The 21,399-nt window shown below is 43.1% G+C and overlaps 1 protein-coding gene across 1 annotated transcript; it reads left to right on the top strand.

The window, feature by feature from the left end:
• The first annotated feature begins 233 nt into the window (after positions 1–233).
• Positions 234–17,212, top strand: LOC121841682 (solute carrier family 46 member 3-like). Its single transcript, XM_042311598.1, has 6 exons — positions 234–350; positions 1,014–1,127; positions 8,045–8,291; positions 9,165–9,248; positions 10,128–10,284; positions 16,285–17,212. The coding sequence occupies exons 1-6, from the start codon at positions 297–299 to the stop codon at positions 16,394–16,396; spliced, it is 768 nt and encodes a 255-aa protein (XP_042167532.1). The 5' UTR covers positions 234–296; the 3' UTR covers positions 16,397–17,212.
• The last annotated feature ends 4,187 nt before the right edge of the window (positions 17,213–21,399 follow it).

Genomic DNA, 21,399 nt, shown 5'->3' on the forward strand with positions numbered 1-21,399 from the left:
CCCCCCTCTGTGGACGCCAGTAAAGGCTACCCCCATTCATACAATGAAGAGAGGACAGGTTCACAAAGGGATGCTAATACTCTCTCTCTCTCTCTCTCTCTCTCTCTCTCTCTCTCTCTCTCTCTCTCTCTCTCTCTCTCTCTCTCCTTCACTAGGTTAATGATGGTCCGTGTGTTCCTGATAGAGCCAGTGGTTGGTGTCTATGCCTTCTCCATGTTCATGCTGTACCCCTGATCCAGCAGTATGTCTACAGGAGGCTGTGGCAGCAGCTCACCGGTGCCCCCTACCCTACACAGATGAACTACACCCACTGCTCTGACAGCAGCACCAATGTCAGCTCCATTCACCAGGTGGGAGAGGGAGGGGGCTAAGCTACCTTTTTAACTTGTTTTATCTGCTAAATGTATTTGTTTTATTTGTTACTTTGATCAACCCATTGAGCAGTGCAACGTGGACAACAATGCAGCAAATTCCAAATGATCAATATAAAATACAATAAACTACAAATTACAGAATCAACACTCCATCTTCAAACACCACAATTCCTTACATTCAATTCAAACAGTTATAATAATTAAATTAAGTCGTCTTTTATTTGTCTCCTTTTGTGTGAATAAATAGAACTATAACTGAAAGACCAGGAAAAATCTGTTTCAAATTGTTCCTTTCTCTCCCTCTCCTCCTCTCTCCCCTCTCTCTCTCTCTCTCTCTCTCTCCCTCTCTCTCCTCCTCTCTCTCTCTCTCTCTCTCTCTCTCCCTCTCTCTCTCTCTCTCTCTCTCTCTCTCTCTCTCTCTCTCCTCTCTCTCTCCCTCTCTCCTCCCTCTCTCCTCCCTCCTCTCCCTCCTCCCTCTCCCTCCCTCTCCCTCTCTCCCTCCTCTCTCCCTCCTCTCTCCTCCCTCTCTCCTCCCCCTCCCTCTCCTCTCTCCCCCCTCTCCTCTCTCTCCTCTCTCTCTCTCTCTCTCTCTCTCTCTCTCTCTCTCCTCCCCCCCTCCCCTCTCCTTCCCCCCTACAGGAGATCCAGAAGGAGACATCTCTGTTTCTCTTCTACAGTGAGCTGTGTTTCCTCTTCCCTAGTCTCCTCTCCTCCCTACTCCTGGTCTCCTACAGCGACCACCGCGGCAGGAAGGTAATACAAGTATGACATTTACTGTGGCTACATGCCAAATGGCATCCTACTCTCCTATAGGCTCTGGTCTAAACTTGGGCACTATGTAGAGAATAGTGTGCCATAGGGCTCTGGTCTAAAGTAGTACACTATATAGGGAATAGGGTGCCATAGGGCCCTGGTCTAAAGTAGTGACGTATATAGGGAATAGGTTGCCATAGGGCTCTGGTCTAAAGTAGTGACGTATATAGGGAATAGGGTGCCATAGGGCTTGGTCTGGTGACGTAATAGGGAATAGGTGCCATACTCTGGTCTAAAGTAGTGACGGGGAGTAGGGTTCTATAGGGCTCTGGTCTAAAGTAGTGATCTATATAGGGAATAGGGTGCCATAGGGTTCTGGACTAAAGTAGTGTACTATATAGGGAATAGGGTGTTTATTTGCTGAAGAAGACAATATACTTTTATGCCATAGCTGTTAAGGATCCACCCCTTTTTTTCAAATTTCTCCTAAAATGACATACCCAAATCTAACTTCCTGTAACTTAAGCCCTGAAGCAAAGGAAATGCATATTCTTGGTAGCATTTGAAAGGAAACACTTTGAAGTTTGTGAAATGAATGTCGGAGAATTTAACAGATTAGATCTGGTAGAAGATAATACAAAGAAGAAGAAAAAACGTTATTTTGAAATGCAAGAGACATAATGTATTATTCCAGCCCAGCTGCAATTTAGATTTTGGCCACTAGATGGCATCAATGTGTGTGCAAAGTTTAAACTGATCCAATGAACAATTGCATTTCTGTTCAAAATTTTGTATCACGACTGCCCAAATGTGCCTAATTTGTTTATTAATAACTTTTCGTGTTCAAAATTGTGCACTCTCCTCAATCATTAGCACGGTATTCGATTCACTGTAATAGCTACTGTAAATTGTACAGTGCAGTAAGATTAACTAGAATTTAAAGCTTTCTGCCAATATCAGATATGTCTCTGTCCTGGGAAATGTTCTTGTTACTTACAATCTCATGCTAATCGCATTAGCCTACGTTAGCTCAACCATCCCGTGGAAGGGACACCGATCCCGAAGAATATTTATTAAATAATAATAATATAACATTTGTTTAACACTCTTTTCCTTTCAATTCAATTCAGGGTTTTGTTGGGAAACATGTTTACATTGCCAAAGCAAGTGAAATGTGTTTTTTTACAGTAAACATTACCCTTGCATTTCATATGTCATATTATGTGCAAATAGTTAAAGTGCAAAAGGGAAAATAAATTAACACAAATATTGGATGTATTTACAATGGTGTTTGTTCTTCACTGGTTGCCCTTTTCTTGTGGCAACAGGTCAGAAATCTTGCTGCTGTGATGGCACACTGTGGAATTTCACCCAGTAGATATGGGAGTTTCTCAAAATTGGATTTGTTTTCGAATTCTTTGTGGATCTGTGTAATCTGAGGGAAATATGTCTCTCTAATATGGTCATATTTTGGTCAGGAGGTCAGGAAGTGCGGCTCAGTTTCCACCTCATTTTGTGGGCAGTGAGCACATAGCCTGTCTTCTCTTGAAAACCAGGTCTGCCTACGGCGGCCTTTCTCAATAGCAAGGCTATGCTCACTGAGTCTGTACATAGTCAAAGCATTCCTTAAGTTTGGGTCAGTCACAGTGGTCAGGTATTCTGCCACTGTGTACCATCTGTTTAGGGCCAAATAGCATTCTAGTTCACTCTGTTCATTTGTTTTAATTCTTTCCAATGTGTCAAGTAATTATCTTTTTGTTTTCTCATGATTTGGTTGGGTCTAATTGTGCTGCTGTCCTGGGGCTCTGTGGGGTGTGTTTGTGAACAGAGCCCCAGGACCAGCTTGCTTAGGGGACTCTTCTCCAGGTTCATCTCTCTGTAGGTGATGGCTTTGTTATGGAAGGTTTGGGAATCGCTTCCTTTTAGGTGGTTATAGAATTTAATGGTTCTTTTCTGGATTTTGATAATTAGTGGGTATTGGCCTAATTCTGCTCTGCATGCATTATTTGGTGTATTACGTTGTACACTGGGGATATTTTTGCAGAATCTGCATGCAGAGTCTCAATTTGATGTTTGGCCCATTTTGTGAGTTCTTGGTTGGTGAGCCGACCCCAGACCTCACAACCATAAAGGGAAATGGGTTCTACAACTGATTCAAATATTAATTGGTCTGTGTGTGTGAGGTTCCTAATTGGTATGTTATCAATGTCTCTCTCCCCCTCTCTCTTCTTCTGTTTCTCTCTCCCCCTATCTCTTCTTCTGTCTCTCTCCCCCTATCTCTTCTTCTGTCTCTCTCTCCCCTATCTCTTCTTCTGTCTCTCTCCCCCTATCTCTTCTTCTGTCTCTCTCCCCCTATCTCTTCTTCTGTCTCTCTCCCCCCTATCTCTTCTTCTGTCTCTCTCTCCCCTATCTCTTCTTCTGTTTCTCTCTCCCCTATCTCTTCTTCTGTTTCTCTCTCCCCTATCTCTTCTTCTGTTTCTCTCCCCTATCTCTTCTTCTGTTTCTCTCCCCCTATCTCTTCTTCTGTCTCTCTCTCCCCTATCTCTTCTTCTGTCTCTCTCCCCTATCTCTTCTTCTGTTTCTCTCTCTCCCCTATCTCTTCTTCTGTCTCTCTCTCCCCTATCTCTTCTTCTGTTTCTCTCTCTCCCCCATCTTCTTCTGTTTCTCTCTCCCCTATCTCTTCTTCTGTCTCTCTTTATCCCTTCTCTCTCCTTTTGTCCCCCTCCATCCCTCATCCCTCCATCTCTAGGTAGCTCTAGTGCCCCCCCTGGTGGGCGAGCTGTTATTTGCTCTGTGCTATGCAACCGTGTCTCACCTCTCCCTTAGCCTGGGTTACCTGCTAGGGGCCTCTTTCCTGGCTGGGGTAATGGGGGGGCCCACTGCTCTACTGGGGGGAAGTTTTGCCTATATAGCTGACCTATGTGAGGAGGAGGGGGTGGAGGGGGTGGGGTTAAGTATTTGTGTGAGGAAGGGGGTGGGAATATGAATATTGTTGGGATTGGGGCTAGAGATGGGGGAGTTACCAATGTGAGGGAGGTAGGGGTGGGGGAGGAGATGACTGTAGAGATCGGGGTATGAGTGGGGGGAGTGGAGAGGGAGAACAAAGGAGAGATGGAGAGAGAGACAGAGGGAAAGATGGAGGCAAAGACAGAGGGAGAGACAGAGAGAGCGATGGACAGGGAGACAGAGGGAGAGATGGAGGCAGAGACAGAGGGAGAGACGGAGAGAGCGATGGACAGGGAGACAGAGGGAGAGACGGAGGCAGAGACAGAGACAGACGGAGAGAGCGATGGACAGGGAGACAGAGGGAGAGACGGAGGCAGAGACAGAGACAGAGAGAGCGATGGACAGGGAGACAGAGACGGAGGGAGTAGAGAGAGAGACTGGGGTAAGGGTGGGGGTCGTACAGTGCGTATGGCAGCCTTGGAGATGTTGCTAGGTGTGTTGTCAGGGCTAGCCTCTCTGTGTACTGGGTTCTATATTCAGACGGCAGGGTTCACCTGGCCGTTCATCACAGCAGCCGTACTACACCTGATCAACCTGGTATACACAGCCTGGGTACTGCAGGAGACTGTGGAGAGACCCTCGCACACAGACTCATCTTCATCACCATCATCATCACCGTCACCTTTTGGGGCGGGCTCAGCACGCTTTCTCCAACGAGAAGCCCTGATTGGTCGGTTTCAGGGTGTGTATCTGTTATTCATCGCGTCACCAAGGAGGAGGAAAACTGTCCTGGGACTGATACTGGCGGCCTTTGCTTTCTATACGGTTAGTGTGTGTGTGTGTGTGTGTGTGTGTGTGTGTGTGTGTGTGTGTGTGTGTGTGTGTGTGTGTGTGTGTGTGTGTGTGTGTGTGTGTGTGTGTGTGTGTGTGTGTGTGTTTTAACATTTCACCTTAATGTCCTGACAAGGTAGGAAAACAGGAACTTTTTTCAGGTCCTGAATTTGTTCAAATTATATTTTAAGTTTAAAGGTTAGGTGAAGGGTTTTGGGGTTAGGTTAAGGGTTAGGGGTTAAAGGCTAGGGGTTAAGGGTTAGGGGTTAAGGGTTAGAGGTTAAAGGTTAGAGGTCAAAGGTTAGGGGTTACGGGTTAGGGGTTAATGGTTAGGGGTTAAGGGTTAGGGGTTAAAGGCTAGGGGTTAAGGGTTAGGGGTTAAAGGTTAGAGGTTAAAGGTTAGGGGTTAAAGGTTAGGGGTTAAGGGTTAGGGGTTAAAGGCTAGGGGTTAAGGGTTAGGGGTTAAAGGCTAGAGGTTAAAGGTTAGGGGTTAAAGATTAGGGGTTAAAGGTTAAGGGAACATAGGATTTGTAATAGTAAACAATGTTTCACTCCAAAGGGTCCAGAAATGAAAACAAGATGTGTTTTTGTTAGTTGCAAGGTCCCCTGTTCAGAAACCTGCGTGGTTCTGGTACCGACATTTTGGTTATAAATCTGTGGACACCGTAGATCAAAATGATTGAGCGATAGCCCTCGTTCACAAGGACACAGTAGTATTGTTTAGCCTGTGTGACATAGGAATTGAAACCTGAAACCACTTGAAGCTGAGATTTAATTCGCTCTTCCGACTATTTACAGCCATTAATCTAAAATAATTCATGGATGTTTTTTTTTACAAAAACCCTTTCAGTTTGTCATAAATGAACAAGATAAATATGAGATAAAATGTCACGTCCTGACCTTAGTTATCTCTGTTTTCGTTATTATTTTGGTTTGGTCAGGGTGTGACGAGGGTGGGTATGTTAGTTTTTTATTGTCTAGGGGTTTTGTATGTCAAGGGGTTTGTAGATCTAGGTAATATGTATGTCTATGGTGGCCTGATATGGTTCCCAATCAGAGGCAGCTGTTTATCGTTGTCTCTGATTGGGGATCATATTTAGGTAGCCATTTTACCCTTTTGTGTTTGTGGGTTCTTGTTCTATGTTTAGTTGCCTGTCCGCACTACACATATTAGCGTCACTGTTCGTATTGATAGTTTGTGTTCCTTCTTTTATTAATGAAAAATGTATATTTACCATGCTGAGCCTTGGTCTCCTCCAACGACCGTGACATAAAAGCGTTCCTAGCGAGTTCAGGAAGCCAAGCCAGAGCAGAGCTATGGGGGGAGTAGACGTTTTTTATTTTATTGAACATTTATTTAACTAGGAAAGTCCGTTAAGAACAAATTATTATTTACAATGACTGCCTACCAAAAGGCCTCCTGCAGGGACGGAGGGCTGGGATTAAAAATAATTAAATACTAAAAATATACAGTGGGGAGAACAAGTATTTGATACACTGCCGATTTTGTAGGTTTTCCTACTTACAAAGCATGTAGAGGTCTGTAATTTTTATCATAGGTACATTTCAACTGCGAGAGATGGAGTCTAAAACAAAAATCCAGAAAATCACATGTATGATTTTTAAGTAATTAATTAGCATTTTATTGCATGCCATAAGTATTTGATACATCAGAAACTTAACTGAACTTAATATTTGGTACAGAAACCTATGTTTGAAATTACAGAGATCATACGTTTCCTGTAGTTCATTGACCAGGTTTGCACCTACTGATCAGGAGAGAAAATATGCACATTTTCTCAAACACTAAACATAAAAATATATATTTTACAGTTATAAGGAAGGTGAAATATTATAGTTAGTCGTTTCATAATTTGATTATATATATGTCTTTCCTTATTCATACATTTTGGTTGAACAGGAAATGTATCATATTTCATATTTTAATATTTTAATCATATTTGTAATGTGTTCTTGTGTCCTCAAAAGTAACTAATCCTCAACAATTTATTTTTAAAAATTACCAGAAAGGTGAGGTTTTAACCTTTCTTTGAGTATGCAGCATTACTATATGTTGTTTATGCCCCTTTAATGATAAATAATTATGTTTGGGATGATGTAGATTACATTTTAAATTACATTTAGTTACATTTAACTGGTTAATAGAGTGTGTTAGGTCTGCTCTATACCAATATTAGCATACCACTGAGTCTCTGCCCTGTTTCACACCTGGTAGTGTGGTGGATGGGACTACCAGCTCTCTGTAACCTAGAGGGTAACCAGTGGGTCCATCTCCTCGTCTACCTTGTTTCTTGTAGGATGACAATTTCTTTGGTAAAGTCTGGGTTCTTGATCTTTTAGGCAAAAAGCTGATTACCTCTGACCTTGTATATTCCAGGATGAGACAGTTAAATCTTTGTGTTCCATAGTGTCCAGTGTTGTTATTTGTGTGGTTTAGTTTCAGACCATTAGGTTGAGCAGAGCATGCTGAGCATCTGGTGTATGCCTCTTAGGTTGCAGGATGGGGCTTGGGCGGGTGTATTAGTGGGGGTTGAGCAGTAAGAATCCTTAGTAGTAGAATCATTGGCAGTAAGAATCCTTGGTAGTAGAATCCTTGGTAGTAGAATCCTTGGTAGTAGAATCCTTGGTAGTAGAATCATTGGTAGTAGAATCATTGGTAGTAGAATCATTGGTAGTATAATCCTTGGTTGTAGAATCCTTGGTAGTAAGAATCCTTGGTAGTAGAATCATTGGTAGTAGAATCATTGGTAGTAGAATCCTTGGTAATAAGAATCATTGGTAGTAAGAATCCTTCTAGAATCCTTCCAGGTAATTTTGTCCAAAATCAGATTGCAGGTTTGTAGTGAAGGTTATGTTGTGGAGGTTAGTATCCTATATGTCCTTGTAAAATCAAAATCAATCTTTTTGTCAACAAAAAAATGCTGAAAGATTCAGGAGCTCATCTGCTCATGGCCTGCTCCTCTCTCCCTCCCCCTCCCCATCTTCCTCCCCCTCCCCCCATCTCCTTGTCAGCTATCTAAACTGATTGTTCAATAGATGTAGTATTTTTTCAAACATTGCGTTCAAATAACTAGTAACAGAAAATAAGTAACTGTGTCCACCCTCTCTCTCCCCCACAGGTGTCGAAGCTGGGTGGTATGTCCATCTTCATCCTGTATGAGCTGAATGCTCCTCTGTGTTGGAGTGAGGTGTTGGTTGGCTATGGTTCAGCCTTGTCTACACTCATCTACCTGGGGAGCTTTGCAGGGGTGTCCCTGCTGTCGCGCTGTCTTCGGGACGGGTATATAGTACTACTGGGACTGCTGTCTGTCGCTGCAGGACTACTGATGGCAGCCTTCGCCAAGAGCACGTTGCTCATGTTCCTAGGTGAGACGGACGGACGGACGGGGGGTTAGGTTAGGGGTTAGCGAAAATGTTTTTTTTTCTTAAATATATTTTCCAATTAAGAACATTCAAAATTAAAATCTCTCTCTCTCTCCCTCTGTCTCTCCTTCTCTTCCCATCTCTCTCTCTTCCTCCCTCTCTCTCTCTCTCTCTCTCTCTGTCTCTCTCTCTCTGTCTCTCTCTCTCTGTCTCTCTCTCTCTCTGTCTCTCTCTCTCTGTCTCTCTCTCTCTCTCTCTGTCTCTCTCTCTCTCTCTGTCTCTCTCTCTCTGTCTCTCTCTCTCTGTCTCTCTCTCTCTGTCTCTCTCTCTCTCTCTGTCTCTCTCTCTCTGTCTCTCTCTCTCTGTCTCTCTCTCTCTGTCTCTCTGTCCTCTCTCTCTCTCTGTCTCTCTCTGTCTCTCTCTCTCTCTCTGTCTCTCTGTCTCTGTCTCTCTCTCTCTGTCTCTCTCTCTCTGTCTCTCTCTCTCTGTCTCTCTCTCCCTCTCTCTCTGTCTCTCTCTCTCTCTGTCTCTCTCTCTCTCTCTCTGTCTCTCTCTCTCTCTGTCTCTCTCTCTCTCTGTCTCTCTCTCTGTCTCTCTCTCTCTCTGTCTCTCTCTGTCTCTCTCTCTCTCTCTCTGTCTCTCCCCTTTATTGGCATGGGAAACATGTCTATATATTGTGTTGTAACAATGTGCAAGTAGTTGAAGTATGTAATAAATAAACAGATAAATATAGGTTGTATTTACATGTTGTTTGTGCTCCACCGGTTGTCCTTTTGTTGTGGCAACAGGTCACAAATCTTGCTGCTGTGTTGGCCGACTGTGGTATTTTTCACCTGTGTGTCTAAACTAGTTCTCTCCTGTGTGCGTGTTCCTTAGTGCGGCTGCCTCTCCTTCTCTCCATCATGCCTGCTCCTGTTCTGAGGTCCATGATGTCCAAGATAGTACTCCGCTCTGAACAGGGTAAGACACTATGCTAAGCTAGGCTACATAACATTATGTTACACTATGCTATGCTAAGCTAGGCTACACAACATTATGTTACACTATGCTATGCTAAGCTAGGCTACATGACATTATGTTACACTATGCTATGCTAGGCTATATTACACTTCGTTACACTATGCTAGGCTGAGCTAGGCTACATAACATTATGTTACACTATGCTATGCTAGGCTATATTACACTTCGTTACACTATGCTAGGCTGAGCTAGGCTACACAACATTATGTTACACTATGCTATGCTGAGCTAGGCTACATAACATTATGTTACACTATGCTATGCTAGGCTAAATTACAAACAGCTCTCACCATCTACATTTCTTACAGTGTTTCCATGAGGCTTCCCAAGGTAACGATAGTGACGAGGCTAAACCACGTTCAGTACATTTACATTTGAGTAATTAAGTAACTTGTCCAGAGCAACGTACCAGTTAGCGCATGGATTCTAAGGAAGCTAAGAGAGATAACTGCAGCATTTGTTCTCCTCCAAATCAGCAAACGTCAATGATAAAGACTGGCAGTAGTATGTCATTTATTTATCCTTGATTTAACTAGGCAAGTCAGTTAAGAACAAATTTAGATTTACAATGACAGCCTAGGAACGGTGGGTTAATTGCCTTGTTCAGGTGCAGAATGACAGATTCTTACCTTTCGGTTACCAACGCTCTAACCACTAGTCTACCTGCCGCCCCAGTAACAGAAAACAACTCAGAATAACGATCATCAAATCACATCAAATTGTATTGGTCACATGGTTAGCAGATGTTAATGCGAGGTATAGCGACATGCTTGTAAACTCCAGATCTGTGTGTGTGTGTGTGTCCTCTCCTCTCGCCAGGTGCAGTGTTTGCCTGTGTTGCATTCGTGGAGATGCTGAGTATAGGTGTTGGGATCACCATGTTCAGCAGTACCTACGCCTCCACTGTCTCCTGGTTCCCTGGATTCAGCTTCCTGCTGGCCTCAGCCATCGCACTCATACCGGCTGTTCTGATTGGGTGAGTCTGTCAACACAACCATTCTGATTGGCTAACTCAATCAACACAACCATTCTGATTGGCCAAGTTAGAAAACACAACCATTCTGAGTGGGTGGGTCAGTCAACATAACCATTCTTATTGGCCAAGTCAGAAAACATAAACATTCTGATTGGGTGGGTCAGTCAACACAACCATTCTGATTGGGTGGGTCAGTCAACACAACCATTCTGATTGGGTGGGTCAGTCACCAAAACCATTCTGATTGGGTGGGTCAGTCACCAAAACCATTCTGATTGGGTGGGTTAATACTACCAAATCATATGGATAAAAGCCGGGATATCAAAATAAATCAAAGTCAAATCAAATTGTATTGGTTGCATACACATATTTAACAGATGTTATCACAGGAGTAGCGAAATGCTTATGTTCCTAGCTCCAACAGTATCTAACCAAATGCTAGCTCCAACAGTGCAGTAGTATCTAACTAAATGCTAGCTCCAACAGTGCAGTAATATCTAACCAAATGCTAGCTCCAACAGTGCAGTAGTATCTTACCAAATGCTAGCTCCAACAGTGCAGTAATATCTAACCAAATGCTAGCTCCAACAGTGCAGTAGTATCTAACTAAATGCTAGCTCCAACAGTGCAGTAATATCTAACCAAATGCTAGCTCCAACAGTGCAGTAGTATCTAACTAAATGCTAGCTCCAACAGTGCAGTAGCATCTAACCAAATGCTAGCTCCAACAGTGCAGTAGTATCTAACTAAATGCTAGCTCCAACAGTGCAGTAGCATCTAACCAAATGCTAGCTCCAACAGTGCAGTAGTATCTTACCAAATGCTAGCTCCAACAATGCAGTAGTATCTAACTAAATGCTAGCTCCAACAGTGCAGTAATATCTAACCAAATGCTAGCTCCAACAGTGCAGTAGTATCTTACCAAATGCTAGCTCCAACAATGCAGTAGTATCTAACCAAATGCTAGCTCCAACAGTGCAGTAATATCTAACCAAATGCTAGCTCCAACAGTGCAGTAATATCTAACTAAATGCTAACTCCAACAGTGCAGTAGCATCTAACCAAATGCTAGCTCCAACAGTGAAGTAGTATCTAACTAAATGCTAGCTCCAACAGTGCAGTAGTATCTAACCAAATGCTAGCTCCAACAGTGCAGTAGTATCTAACCAAATGCTAGCTCCAACAGTGCAGTAGTATCTAACCAAATGCTAGCTCCAACAGTGCAGTAGTATCTAACCAAATGCTAGCTCCAACAGTGCAGTAGTATCTAACCAAATGCTAGCTCCAACAGTGCAGTAGTATCTAACTAAATGCTTATGTTCCTAGCTCCAACAGTGCAGTAGTATCTAACTAAATGCTAGCTCCAACAGTGCAGTAGTATCTAACTAAATGCTAGCTCCAACAGTGCAGTAGTATCTAACTAAATGCTTATGTTCCTAGCTCCAACAGTGCAGTAGTATCTAACTAAATGCTTGTGTTTCTAGCTCCAACAGTGCAGTAGTATCTAACTAAATGCTTGTGTTTCTAGCTCCAACAGTGCAGTAGTATCTAACTAAATGCTTGTGTTTCTAGCTCCAACAGTGCAGTAGTATCTAACTAAATGCTTATGTTCCTAGCTCCAACAGTACAGTAGTATCTAACTAAATGCTTGTGTTCCTAGCTCCAACAGTGCAGTAGTATCTAACTAAATGCTTATGTTCCTAGCTCCAACAGTGCAGTAGTATCTAACTAAATGCTTATGTTCCTAGCTCCAACAGTGCAGTAGTATCTAACTAAATGCTAGCTCCAACAGTGCAGTAGTATCTAACTAAATGCTAGCTCCAACAGTGCAGTAGTATCTAACTAAATGCTTATGTTCCTAGCTCCAACAGTGCAGTAGTATCTAACTAAATGCTTATGTTTCTAGCTCCAACAGTGCAGTAATAGCTAACTAAATGCTAGCTCCAACAGTGCAGTAATAGCTAACTAAATGCTAGCTCCAACAGTGCAGTAATAGCTAACTAAATGCTAGCTCCAACAGTGCAGTAATAGCTAACTAAATGCTAGCTCCAACAGTGCAGTAATAGCTAACTAAATGCTAGCTCCAACAGTGCAGTAGTATCTAACTAAATGCTAGCTCCAACAGTGCAGTAGTATCTAACTAAATGCTTATGTTCCTAGCTCCAACAGTGCAGTAGTATCTAACTAAATGCTAGCTCCAACAGTGCAGTAGTATCTAACTAAATGCTTATGTTCCTAGCTCCAACAGTGCAGTAGTATCTAACTAAATGCTTATGTTCCTAGCTCCAACAGTGCAGTAATAGCTAACTAAATGCTAGCTCCAACAGTGCAGTAATAGCTAACTAAATGCTAGCTCCAACAGTGCAGTAATAGCTAACTAAATGCTAGCTCCAACAGTGCAGTAATAGCTAACAATATAAAACAATACACGCAAATCCAAAACATGTAAAGAAAGAAGTTAAGAAATATAGAAACATTAGAATGAGCGATGTCAGAGTCCAACATATAAATGAAGCCCCTAGAGTCGATGTCCGAAGCCCCCCGCGGAAATAAAATTAGCATAATTAAAAGATCCTCATACAAATCTGTCAGTTAATGCTAGAGATATCTACTGCGTCCGCCGATATCGCACTTCCTCCTCTGCTGTGAACGGAGCTAGAGCAGTGTTTATCAGACCGTCCCTAAAATCGGTCTTCTCACCAAATCGGCTGTAGCGTCTTAACGGTTTGGCATATCATTATGATCCCTCTATGGAAAGATGAGACTCTCACGAACACGATGACGTTCTCCGTTTTGCTCTACGACCCCCACCACCACCACCACCACCACCACCACAGAAGACTCATCTGACGGTTTCCCTCGAAAACCAGTTATGGTATATGAAGACTGTTTAGTGGCAAGAATACCGGTGTTAAATACATGTAGTTTATCTGTTATTCAATGCATTTGGAGGGGCTAATAGTTTAGACTGGGCTTAGACTGGGCTTAGACTGGGCTTAGACAGGGCTAATAGTTTAGACTGGGCTTAGACTGGGCTTAGACTGGGCTTAGACAGGGCTAATAGCTTAGACTGGGCTTAGACAGGGCTAATAGTTTAGACTGGGCTTAGACTGGGCTTAGACTGGGCTTAGACTGGGCTTAGACAGGGCTAATAATTTAGACTGGGCTTAGACTGGGCTTAGACTGGGCTTAGACAGGGCTAATAGTTTAGACTGGGCTTAGACTGGGCTTAGACAGGGTTTAGACAGGGTTTAGACTGGGCTTAGACAGGGTTTAGACAGGGTTTAGACTGGGCTTAGACTGGGCTTAGACTGGGCTTAGACAGGGCTAATAGTTTAGACTGGGCTTAGACTGGGCTTAGACTGGGCTTAGACTGGGCTTAGACTGGGCTTAGACAGGGCTAATAATTTAGACTGGGCTTAGACTGGGCTTAGACTGGGCTTAGACTGGGCTTAGACAGGGCTAATAGTTTAGACTGGGCTTAGACTGGGCTTAGACAGGGTTTAGACAGGGTTTAGACTGGGCTTAGACAGGGTTTAGACTGGGCTTAGACTGGGTTTAGACTGGGCTTAGACAGGGTTTAGACTGGGCTTAGACTGGGCTTAGACTGGGCTTAGACTGGGCTTAGACAGGGCTTAGACTGGACATAGACTGGGCTTAGACTGGGCTTAGACTGGGCTTAGACAGGGCTTAGACTGGACATAGACTGGGCTTAGACTGGGCTTAGACTGGGCTTAGACAGGGCTTAGACTGGACATAGACTGGGCTTAGACTGGGTTTAGACTGGGTTTAGACAGGGCTTAGACTGGACATAGACTGGGCTTAGACTGGGTTTAGACTGGGTTTAGACAGGGCTTAGACTGGACATAGACTGGGCTTAGACTGGGTTTAGACTGGGCTTAGACTGGGCTTAGACAGGGCTTAGACTGGACATAGACTGGGCTTAGACTGGGCTTAGACTGGGCTTAGACAGGGCTTAGACTGGACATAGACTGGGCTTAGACTGGGTTTAGACTGGGTTTAGACAGGGCTTAGACTGGACATAGGGCTTAGACAGTCATGGGTTTCGTATGTACTATGTAATAGTGTGTATAGATATTATGGACAGTTTCTGAATAGAAAATATGTGTACAAAGTAGTTTAATAAGATTAACCTGGACTGCAATACAGATGATACATATGAAATTAATCAAACAGTACGTAAACATTATTAAAGGGACCAGTGTTCCATTATTAGAGTGACCAGTGTTCCATTATTAAAGGGACCAGTGTCCCATTATTAAAGGGACCAGTGTTCCATTATTAAAGGGACCAGTGTTCCATTATTAAAGGGACCAGTGTTCCATTATTAAAGTGACCAGTGTTCCATTATTAAAGTGACCAGTGTTCCATTATTAAAGGGACCAGTGTCCCATTATTAAGGGACCAGTGTTCCATTATTAAAGGGACCAGTGTTCCATTATTAAAGGGACCAGTGTTCCATTATTAAAGTGACCAGTGTTCCATTATTAAAGGGACTAGTGTTCCATTATTAAAGGGACCAGTGTTCCATTATTAAAGGGACCAGTGTTCCATTATTAAAGGGACCAGTGTTCCATGATTAAAGGGACCAGTGTTCCATTATTAAAGGGACCAGTGTTCCATTATTAAAGTGACTAGTGTTCCATTATTAAAGGGACCAGTGTTCCATTATTAAAGGGACCAGTGTTCCATGATTAAAGGGACCAGTGTTCCATGATTAAAGGGACCAGTGTTCCATGTCTATGTACATAGGGCGGCAGCCTCTAAGGTTCAGGGTAGAGAACCGGGTGGTAGCCGGCTAGTAACAGTGACTAAGGTTCAGGGCAGGGTACTGAGTGGAGGCTGGCTAGTGGTGACTATTTAACAGTCTGATGGCCTGGAGTTAAAAATCTGTTTTTCAGTCTCTTCTTCCAGCTTTGATGCACCTATACTGTCTCCTCCTTCTAGATAGTGGCGGGGTGAACAGGCTGTGGCTCGGGTGGCTGAGGTCCTTGATTATTTTCTAGATGGTAGCAGGGTGAACAGGCTGTGGCTCGGGTGGCTGAGGTCCTTGATTATCTTCTAGATGGTAGCAGGGTGAACAGGCTGTGGCTCGGGTGGCTGAGGTCCTTGATTATCTTCTAGATGGTAGCAGGGTGAACAGGCTGTGGCTCAGGTGGCTGAGGTCCTTGATTATCTTCTAGATGGTAGCAGGGTGAACAGGCTGTGGCTCGGGTGGCTAAGGTCCTTGATTATCTTCTAGATGGTAGCGGGGTGAACAGGCTGTGGCTCGGGTGGCTGAGGTCCTCTCCCGGTTGTAGTATATTGTGATAGAGCTCTCTCTCTCCCGGGTTGTAGTATATTGTGATAGAGCTCTCTCTCTCCCGGGTTGTAGTATATTGTGATAGAGCTCTCTCTCTCCCGGGTTGTAGTATATTGTGATAGAGCTCTCTCTCTCCGGGTTGTAGTATATTGTGATAGAGCTCTCTCTCTCCAGGGTTGTAGTATATTGTGATAGAGCTCTCTCTCTCCCGGGTTGTAGTATATTGTGATAGAGCTCTCTCTCTCCGGGTTGTAGTATATTGTGATAGAGCTCTCTCTCTCCCGGGTTGTAGTATATTGTGATTGAGCTCTCTCTCTCCAGGGTGGTAATGTGTCTGTCTGTCTCCAGGATAGGAATGTGTCTATCTGTCTGTCTCCAGGGTAGTAATGTGTCTGTCTGTCTGTCTGTCTGTCTCCAGGGTGGTAATGTGTCTGTCTGTCTGTCTGTCTGTCTGTCTGTCTGTCTGTCTGTCTGTCTGTCTGTCTGTCTGTCTGTCTGTCTGTCTGTCTGTCTGTCTGTCTGTCTGTCTGTCTGTCTCCAGGGTGGTAATGTGTCTATCTGTCTGTCTCCAGGGTAGTAATGTGTCTGTCTGTCTGTCTGTCTCCAGGGTAGTAATATGTCTGTCTGTCTGTCTGTCTGTCTCGAGGGTGGTAATGTGTCTGTCTGTCTGTCTCCAGGGTGGTAATGTGTCTGCGACTGGACAAGGATGAAGAGGCCAGTCGACTAACAGCTGATGATGATGAGGAGGAGACAGAGAGCTGTGGACAGTCACTACAGCTACCACACTGAGCTACCACACTGAGCTACCACACTGTGTGAGCTACCACACTGAGCTACCACACTGAGCTACCACACTGAGTGATTTACCACGCTGTGTGAGCTACCACACTGAGCTACCACACTGTGTGAGCTACCACGCTGTGTGAGCTACCACACTGAGCTACCACACTGTGTGAGCTACCACACTGAGCTACCACACTGAGCTACCACAATGAGCTACCACACTGAGTGATTTACCACACTGAGTGATTTACCACACTGTGTGAGCTACCACACTGAGCTACCACACTGAGCTACCACACTGAGTGATTTACCACACTGAGTGATTTACCACACTGAGTGATTTACCACACTGAGTGATTTACCACACTGAGTGATTTACCACACTGAGCTACCACACTGAGTGATTTACCACACAGTGATTTACCACACTGAGCTACCACACTGAGTGATTTACCACACTGAGCTACCACACTGAGTGATTTACCACACTGAGCTACCACACAGTGATTTACCACACTGAGTGATTTACCACACTGAGCTACCACACTGAGTGATTTACCACACAGTGATTTACCACACTGAGTGATTTACCACACTGAGCTACCACACTGAGTGATTTACCACACTGAGTGAGCTGACCCTTTTGTAGATGAATGATTGATGACATTAAAAACACACCCATCTGCCGGGTCAACCCAGAGTGAATGAAAACCCTTCTGTCAAATATGAATGCATGAATAACTGTCAGTCACGTTTGACTAAAATGTCAGCTAAATGGTATATATTGTAGAATTGAAAAACAATACAGAATAATTGAGTAAACAACACAGTGTACTTTGACTTTTTTCACCATACAAAAGGGATAGTTGACCTAAATTACACAGTTTTACCTTACTTAACTAGGCAAGTCAGTTAAAGAACAAATTCTTATTTACAATGACGGCCTAGGAACAGTGGGTTAACTGCCTTGTTCAGGGGCAGAACAACAGATTTGTACCTTGTCAGCTCGGGGATTTGATCTTGCAACCTTTCGGTTACTGGCCCAACACTAGGCCTGCCGCCATAATGACAGACTACACCCCACTCCCCGTTATATACAGTAATAGAATAGAATTATAAATTATTAGAATTATTTGATTGATTTTTAAACAAAGTTTGCATTCAATTTCAATGATAAATAAATCAACTCCAGTAACTAGATGTTTGCACAGTTATAATAAAATTCAAGTTTCAAAATGATAAATAAATCAACTCCAGTAACTAGATGTTTCCACAGTTATAATACAATTCAAGTTTTAACATTATAAATTCCAATTCCATTCCAAGGATGTTTTTATCTAACCATTTTAATCACAATTCAGACAGTCTAAATTCTAACTCAATTCCAACCGAAGGATGTTTTTATCAAACCATTTTAATCACAATTCAGACCGTCTAAATTCTAACTCAATTCCAACCGAAGGATGGTTCTTATTCGATTCCAATTCAAGATAGTCTAAATTCCAATTCAAGATAGTCTAAATTCCAATTCAAGATAGTCTAAATTCCAATTCCATTCCAGTGATGATGTTCTTTTACAATTCCAAAGTGAATTCTCCACTTCTTGCTTGAATTCCAGAATTTAATTTAGAATTTTAAATCCAATTTGGAATTCACCCCAACCCTGGTATCCACACCCTCGAATTTCCGAGGGTTTTTCTGCATCCCAACTGAACAGTGTGTGTGCCAATGTAAGTTGGAGTCCGACCTAATCACCATATTCGGGCTGCCAAGATGGAAACGCCGAGAGACGGCCTCGTCCTTGTGAGATTAAGACGAAGAGAGAACCTGCCTCCACTTCCCTCCGTTTTATTGGCAAATGTCCAGTCACTGGAGAATAAGGAATAATAAGAATCAATAATAAGTACAGTGCATTCAGAAAGTATTCAGACCCCTTGAGTTTTTCCACATTTATTTACGTTTCAGCCTTACTCTAAAATGTATTTTTATTTTTCCCCCTCATCAATCTACACACAATACCCCATAATGAGAAAGCAAAACAGTTTTTTAGAAATGTTTGCAAATCTAAAAAATAAATAAAACTGAAACATCACATCTACATTTAATATTCGGACCCTTTACTCAGTACTTTGTTGAAGCACCTTTGGCAATGATTACAGCCTCAAGTCTTCTTGGGTATGACGCTACAAGCTTGGCACACTTGCATTTGGAGAGTTTCTCCCATTCTTCTCTGCAGATCCTCTCAGGTTGGATGGGGAGCGTTGCCGCACAGCTATTTTCGGTTTTCTCCAAAGATGTTCGATCGTTGTCTTGGCTGTGTGCTTAGGGTCATTGTCCTGCTGGAAGGTGAACCTTCGACACAGTCTGAGGTCCTGACTGCTCTGGAGCAGGTTTTCATCAAGGATCTCTCTGTACTTTGCTCTGTTAATCTTTTTCTCGGTCATGACTTGTCTCCCAGTCCCTGTTGCTGAAAAACATCCCTACAGCATGATGCTGCCACCACCATGCTTCACCGTAGGGATGGTGCCAGGTTTTCTCCAGACGTGACGCTTGGCATTCAGGCCAAATAGTTCCATCTTGGTTTCATCAGACCAAAGAATTTTGTTTCTCATGGTCTGAGAGTCTTTAGGTGCCTTTTGACAAACTCCAAGCATGCTGTCACGCGCCTTTTACTGAGAAGTGGCTTCCGTCTGGCCACTCTACCATAAAGGCCTGATTGGTGGCATGCTGCAGAGATGGTTGTCCTTCTGGAAAGGTTCTCCCATCTCCACAGAGGAACTCCAGAGCTCTGTCAGAGTGACCATCAGGTTCTTGGTCACCTCCTGACCAAGGCCCTTCTCCCCGATTGCTCAGTTTGGCCGGGCGGCCAGCTCTAGGAAGAGTCTTGGTGGCTCCAAACTTCCTCCATTTAAGAATGAAGGAGGCCTCTGTGTTCTTGGGGACCTTCAATGCTGCAGAAATATTTTGGTACCCTTCCCCAGATCAGTGCCTCAACACAATCCTGTCTCGGAGCTCTACGGACAATTCCTTTGACCTCATGAAATGGTTTTTGCTCTGGCATGCACAGTGACGTTATATAGACAGGTGTGTGCCTTTCCAAATCTTGTCCAATCACTTTACCACAGGTGGACTCCAATGAAGTTGTAAAAACATCTCAAGGACGATCAATGGAAACAGGATGTACCTGAGCTCAATTTTGAATCTCATAGCAAAAGGTCTGAATACTTACATAAATAAGGTATTTCTGTTTTTTTTTTAAATAAATTGACAAACATTTCTAAAAACCTGTTTTCGCTTTGTCATTAGTTTTTGCTTGTCATTATGGGTTATTGTGTGCAGATTAATGAGGATAATTTAAAAAAAATCAATTTTAGAATAAGGCTGGAATGTAACAAAATGTGGAAAAAGTCAAGGGGTAGGAATACTTTCTGAATGCAAAATAGACACATGTATTAAGTCAGATGTATATAGTCCCAAGTATTTATATCTTACCTGGATATAGTCGGTACCTTTCATCAGAGACTACCAGAGTATCTTACCTGGATATCGGTACCTTGTATCGCAGACTACCAGAGTATCTTACCTGCATATAGTCGGTACCTTGTATCGCAGACTACCAGGGTATCTTACCTGGATATCGGTACCTTGTATCGCAGACTACCAGCGTATCTTACCTGGATATAGTCGGTACCTTGTATCGCAGACTACCAGGGTATCTGACCTGGATATCGGTACCTTGTATCGCAGACTGCCAGGGTATCTTACCTGGATATCGGTACCTTGTATCGCAGACTACCAGCGTATCTTACCTGGATATAGTCGGTACCTTGTATCGCAGACTGCCAGAGTATCTTACCTGCATATCGGTACCTTGCATCGCCATCAGGAGAAAAAGCCCTTGTGGTTGTAGTGATGTCGTATCTCGGATCCGAACAGGTTTTCCATAGACAGTACCTCCACAAAACGGATCATTCGAACGATCCCCAAAATCTCTGCCAATTTGTGCCGCTGAAGGGATAAGCAACAGAATCCTCCTTCAGGACATGCCAGATAGCCTGGCAAACTTCCGCGGTGATGGCACAAACTGTAGAGATGAGTTATAACTCGCAGCGATACTTTTCTGTGTGCTGCCACTCGCCAAAGAAAACACAGGGTTTACAGACAGCCTTTCCGAAGCACTTACTGTTCTATTCTGCTCTGTTCTATTCTGCTCTGTTCTATTCTGTTCTATTCTATTCTGCTCTGTTCTATTCTGTTCTGTTCTGTTCTATTCTGTTCTGTTCTATTCTGCTCTGTTCTATTCTGCTCTGTTCTATTCTATTCTGTTCTATTCTGTTCTGTTCTATTCTGTTCTGTTCTATTCTGCTCTGTTCTATTCTGCTCTGTTCTACACTGTTCTATTCTATTCTGTTCTATTCTGTTCTGTTCTGTTCTATTCTATTCTGTTCTGTTCTATTCTGCTCTGTTCTATTCTGTTCTATTCTGTTCTATTCTGCTCTGTTCTATTCTGTTCTATTCTGTTCTATTCTGCTCTGTTCTATTCTATTCTGTTCTATTCTATTCTATTCTATTCTGCTCTGTTCTATTCTGCTCTGTTCTATTCTGCTCTGTTCTACACTGTTCTATTCTATTCTGTTCTACACTGTTCTATTCTATTCTGTTCTATTCTATTCTGTTCTGTTCTATTCTGTTCTATTCTGTTCTGTTCTATTCTGCTCTGTTCTATTCTGCTCTGTTCTACACTGTTCTATTCTATTCTGTTCTATTCTGTTATATTCTATTCTGTTCTATTCTATTCTGTTCTGTTCTGCTTTACACTGCAGCACTTACAGGCAAGCTGTGAGTTCTCTCGTGGGAGATGTGAAGGACAAACAGCTGAAGTAAGTCGTGAAATCTGGCAACCGACATCCGAAAGTATTGAAAATGTCTTTCCCTGCGTCAATGCTTCACATCGGTTGGACAAGAGACTTGTTCTCTCCATCGTCCTCTCTTGTAGGGTTCAGTGGATG

Source organism: Oncorhynchus tshawytscha, linkage group LG33 (genome assembly GCF_018296145.1).
Source record: "Oncorhynchus tshawytscha isolate Ot180627B linkage group LG33, Otsh_v2.0, whole genome shotgun sequence".
Taxonomy (NCBI): domain Eukaryota; kingdom Metazoa; phylum Chordata; class Actinopteri; order Salmoniformes; family Salmonidae; genus Oncorhynchus; species Oncorhynchus tshawytscha.